We start from the raw sequence: 5,509 nt of genomic DNA on the forward strand, positions 1-5,509 counted from the left end.
TATAAAAAATGTAAAAGTTTTTTACATTTTACTAAATTATCTATCATTCATTTTTTAATTATTATTAAGTTTTAAATAAAAATAATACTAATAAATAATACATTGACTATACATAAATATTTACATTGATAATATACTGTAAAAAAAATAAAAACCTTAAATAAGCTCAATATTAGTAGGTTATTTTGATGATTTCGTCTTGCTAATAAGTGTGCTAAGGATACTTAAGAAATCGAAAAGCAAAAGCAAAACGTTAAAAAGTACACATTTCAGATAATTAATGTATTAGAAAATATATTTTTAATAAATATTTATATATTTAATGAATATAATATGAGAAAAATGTAAACACCAATGGTGGAAGAGATTTTTATACTATCACTGCATCATTTACAATTTATTTCAATCATTACTAATTTTTTAATAAAAGAAATACAAATACATGGTGAATGATACATATAAATCTTTATACTATCCGTGCATAGATTTTATACTCATTTTATATATGGTCAATTTAAAGATTTATACATAAACACAATCAATACATCATTAGCTATCCACTTATATTTTTTTTAAAAGTCAACAATAATTAATTAAAAATAAATAATAAATAATTGACTAATACTGTATAAAACTTTTATACGATCATGTAAATATTTTTATATTTAAATTGTTAACCGATGCTCTATACTAGACATATTAGAAAGAGTATAATACATTGTAGTGTAAAGATTTATACACATACATTTTATCATTCATTTCAATTACTTTTTTGATTATACACATGCAATCCATCTTCACCGTTCATTTGGATTACTCTTTTAAAAAGTCAATTATAATTAAATATCAATAATAGATGATGAAATGAGAATGTATAAACTTATACCATTTTTTTTTTCTCCTTTAGAAATGATGCACATGCAGCCAGACGCATTTTTCATTCATTCATATGCTGTATTCATATCATACCATATATCTGATTGATATTTACATCCATTTAAGAGAAAGAACCTCGTTTTTCGTGCAATCCAAACAAAGCAGCAACTGAGCTGAGTCCTTTTCTCTTTCTCTCTCTTACACCACCCCATCTCTATATCTGTGTCATAATCTCACACTCTTTTCTTCAACCTCTCAAACTCTGACCCCTCTCTCTCTAAACAGCTCCTAGATTCTTTAACAAACGCAGTTTCCAAAGAAAAAACCGAACTGATTTTCCACCCAAATTAATCCAATCTCTCTTTCTCGATCATAAAAACTACCAAACAAAACCCACCCAACTACTAGTTTCAACCATGGACTCATCAACCTCTTCTTCACCCCACAACACCAACACCAACTTCAATAACAATAACAATAACTCCCTCGCTTTTTCCCTCTCTAACCACTTTCCTAACCCTTCCTCTTCACAACACTCTTCCCATAACCTCTCCCTCTTCCACTCCTTCTCTTATCCAACACCCACACCATCTCTTTACCTCACAGGTTTCTCTCTCTTCTTCTTTTTTCACATAGAACCATGCATATATATTCTACGTTTCTTTAAAAAAAATATGTATTTTTTTCAGGGAGCAATAACGTGGAAGCACCGCCAGAGGCAACTAACCTCTCTATATTCAGCGGTGGAACAAAGTTCGAGGATTTCTTAGGTTGTTCCACCACAACAGCAGCAACAGGTGCACCCTTACAACTTCACCAGTTCTCTACCGAAACCGACATATACGGTTCGGAACTGAAGACAACCTTAGCTGCTTGTTACCCTCGCGGCTTCGGTGCCGAACCAACCACCGAGCCTCAGAAACCATCTCCCAAGAAAACTTCTGACACCTTTGGCCAACGCACCTCCATATACCGTGGCGTCACCCGGTATTAACAAATTCATTTTCAGTTATTATTATTATTATTGTTATTAGAGCGAAGAGTTTAAGAAATGAAGAGTTTAAGAAATGAAGAGTTTAAGAAATGAAGAGTTTAAGAAATGAAGAGTTTAAGAAATGAAGTGAAAAACACATAGCTAATGTACTAATATTTGTGATAAAAAAATATAGTTTCTTTTTATTGATATTATATTGTTTACTATTTTCAGACATAGATGGACGGGTAGATATGAAGCTCATCTTTGGGACAATAGCTGCAGAAGGGAAGGACAAAGCAGAAAAGGAAGACAAGGTAATACTAACAAGGAAAAATATACATGTAATAGACACTACTTTTTTGTTCAAACGAATAAATCTTCAAAAAAAAGTTTGTATCTTGAACCATTTTAAAATTCAAACTAATTAAAGAGGGATTATAACTGGGTCTGCGAGATCTAGGACTGAATCACAGTGAATGTGAGTGTGAGAACGGTCAACCGGAATAAATGGGAGTAAAAGAATGTAGCTCGTGGTTCAAAATTCATATCCCAACACAAACCCTTCTCAAGGGTTCAGATTTATCTGTCAGGAGTTCGCAGTTGCAGCAGTGCAAGATTGTTGATTATTTTTTTGTCGCCTAGTTAGTTTGCTACTAGTATTTGAATGTGTAGGAGTGTCATGTCTATTTAGATTCATTGCTAGATAGTGCAACAGTGGCACACTGCGTTTGTTTATTCATTGTTATTATTTCTATTATTATTATTATTAGCATGAGTGAGTGGATCATAAAGATTCTGACCCTGCTTTCTTTTGTTTATTTTGTGTGGCTTTTGTACCTGGCGAATGATTGCTGACCCGTGCGATTCTTTGCTCATTATGGTTTTTCAGTCTATTTAGGTGAGTTTGTTTACTATCCAACAATTATATTATGGTTTAGCCTTTGACCACATCATCATTTTGTTCTTTACTGTATAACAAAGCATATTCCCTCATGTTCATTCATGATTATCAATTTGAATGCACACGTTTTCTTAGATTCAGAATCTTCTTAAGATTAATCATTTTTCTCAAAGATGGGTTTTTTGTTACATCCCTTTTAGGTGGTTACGATAAGGAAGAGAAAGCAGCAAGAGCTTATGATCTTGCAGCTCTCAAGTACTGGGGTCCAACAATAACTACAAACTTCCCTGTAAGTAACAGAAGAAATATTCATATCATTTCACAAATAGCAACTAATTTGGCCTTATTCAACATTTTTACTTTTGATCTATGTAATGTACACAGATCTCTAACTATGAGAAGGAACTAGAGGACATGAAGAACATGACCAGACAAGAGTTTGTTGCTTCTCTAAGAAGGTAAGAAAATATTTACATCTTACTTTTAATGTGCATAAGGCAACTAGTACAGTTTAATTGACATGCTTGTTTTCCTTCATATTATAGGAAGAGCAGTGGTTTCTCTAGAGGGGCCTCTATATACAGAGGAGTGACAAGGTAGATATCTATAAATCTTCTACTTTTGTTTTTTTTAACTTTATGTGGCCACATTTTCTTTCTCTTTGGGCACTAGCATACATTTTTAATTTGACTTAATAAAATAATCGTTGTTCGGTGTTTAAAACCTGTTTTTTAGGCACCATCAGCATGGTCGATGGCAGGCAAGAATTGGCAGAGTTGCCGGAAACAAAGACCTTTACCTTGGCACTTTCAGTGAGTCCTTCCATACTTTATACATGTCAATTATTGTTTTGTTGCTTTCTATTATTCAATATTCTTTTTCAAAACAACAAGATGCTTGTTTTTTATATACCTGCAAAAATAATCTAGATGATGATACATTTATTTGGATCTGGCTACAGATGATAGAATATAAATATAACCATTGATCAGAGAATTAGTAATTGACATGGTGATAAGATATATGCACATGTACAATAAATTAATAGGTTAAATAATTTGGCTTTTTAAACCAATTATAATTTCAATTTTGAGGAGCTAAATCTCATTTATTCAATACTATTATAATCTTAATGATTTGGTATTAACTTGAGCATTTTTTTGTCAAAAAATTAGGTACTCAAGAAGAAGCTGCAGAGGCCTATGACATTGCAGCAATCAAATTCAGAGGACTAAATGCAGTGACCAACTTTGACATGAGTCGCTATGATGTAAAGAACATTGCAAATAGTACCCTTCCTATTGGTGGTTTATCAAGCAAGAACAAAAACTCAACAGATTCTGTATCTGATCAAAGCAAAAGCCATTCAGATGAGAAAGATCCATCTAATTCAGCTTCATCAGTGTCCTTTGCATCACACCAGCAACAACCACCTTCAAACTCCACTCTCAGCTTTGCCATTCCCATCAAACAAGACCCTTCAGATTATTGGTCCATCCTAGGCTACCATAATAGTAACACTACTAGTGTTACTACTACACCAACTTCTTTTCAATCTTCCACCAATAGCACACCATTCCTCATGGACTTCTCTGCTCCCCCTTCAAGTGATAATAATACTAACAATGCTGCATTTTTGAATAATGGAAGCATCTTTGTTCATCCACAAAGTGGTGATTGTTCTAATAATTCAAGTTCAATCCCATTGGCCACACCCATCTTTTCTTTAAATAGTAATAGTGGTTATGTGAATTCTTCTGGTGGTTATGGAAACTGGATTGGACCAACCCTGCACACATTTCAAACCCATGATAAACCAAGTCTCTTTCAAACCCCAATATTTGGCATGGAATGAGATCATCCAAAAGCTGGTGAAAGTTAAAAAAAAGGATGAGAATCTGTGCTTTGCATATAATGATGAAAGGTGAAGGACAATAGTAGTGATGGTGGTTTTTGGCATGCAAATCAATGCAATGAAATTGAAAGGACTAGTCTATTTAGCTGATGAGAGTATATGAACAAAATATGAGTTGGACTGACAAATCATAATTCACTAAGCCATATCTAGCTATAGCTGACACTGTACTAACTCAAATATCCTTTGTTTTCAAGTCTTGTATTTTTTTTCCTTTTTCTTGTATTAGTTTTTCTTTCTGGCTTCAGCCTTTTGTCCTTGTTAATATACTGACATGAAATTTATTAGTATAATGGGAAAGGTATCCTTTTGTAATGCTTTTATTTCATTTTGTAGTATCAACTTGCCATCTATGTGAAAGGAATTTGTTGCCTATTAAGCTTTGTAGTACCATTTGTATGCCTTAACTTATTTAGGTAAATTTTGACCAAAAATAACTTGATACATTTATCGGTATATGTTTTGACTATACCGTTCTTATGACATTTTTCTCTTCTATTTTTGACGTGAGGACACACATATTAGAATAGTATACCCCCAACCTATAAACAGTTTCATCAATTTATATACGAACATGATATATGATATATTATTGTAGCATGTTTGATCAATCTGACTCGATTTTGAATTAAGGCTTAAGTGTTTTTTGTGATATTGACTTGTTGTTACACAATCACATAGATTAACCAACCAGATGCAAGAAAAACATACCCCATAAACAAAATGTTAAGTCTTATTATTTTTCTCTTCCCCTTAGAAGAATGGGAGAAATATATAACTGTTAGGATTAAAAAAATTGTACACATAACATGTCTTTCAATTTCTTACTCTTCTACATGTA

At 32.5% G+C, this 5,509-nt stretch overlaps 1 protein-coding gene across 1 annotated transcript; it reads left to right on the forward strand.

The window, feature by feature from the left end:
• LOC109355606 (AP2-like ethylene-responsive transcription factor AIL5) lies at nucleotides 1,020-5,041 on the forward strand. The gene is made up of 9 exons (XM_019598849.1): nucleotides 1,020-1,482; nucleotides 1,566-1,863; nucleotides 2,084-2,166; nucleotides 2,742-2,750; nucleotides 2,954-3,042; nucleotides 3,138-3,211; nucleotides 3,299-3,349; nucleotides 3,489-3,565; nucleotides 3,929-5,041. Exons 1-9 carry the CDS (start codon nucleotides 1,293-1,295, stop codon nucleotides 4,606-4,608), a joined length of 1,551 nt encoding a protein of 516 aa, XP_019454394.1. The 5' UTR covers nucleotides 1,020-1,292; the 3' UTR covers nucleotides 4,609-5,041.

This window comes from Lupinus angustifolius, chromosome LG01 (assembly GCF_001865875.1).
Source record: "Lupinus angustifolius cultivar Tanjil chromosome LG01, LupAngTanjil_v1.0, whole genome shotgun sequence".
Taxonomy (NCBI): Eukaryota; Viridiplantae; Streptophyta; class Magnoliopsida; order Fabales; family Fabaceae; genus Lupinus; species Lupinus angustifolius.

What these genes read in the sequence shown, in the direction of transcription:
- LOC109355606 (XM_019598849.1), top strand. Translation starts at nt 1,293, where the DNA reads ATGGACTCATCAACCTCTTCTTCACCCCACAACACCAACACCAACTTC. An exon ending in ACCATCTCTTTACCTCACAG is followed by an intron (nt 1,483 to 1,565) that starts GTTTCTCTCTCT and finishes TATTTTTTTCAG; the next exon opens with GGAGCAATAACGTGGAAGCA. An exon ending in CAATAACTACAAACTTCCCT is followed by an intron (nt 3,043 to 3,137) that starts GTAAGTAACAGA and finishes TAATGTACACAG; the next exon opens with ATCTCTAACTATGAGAAGGA.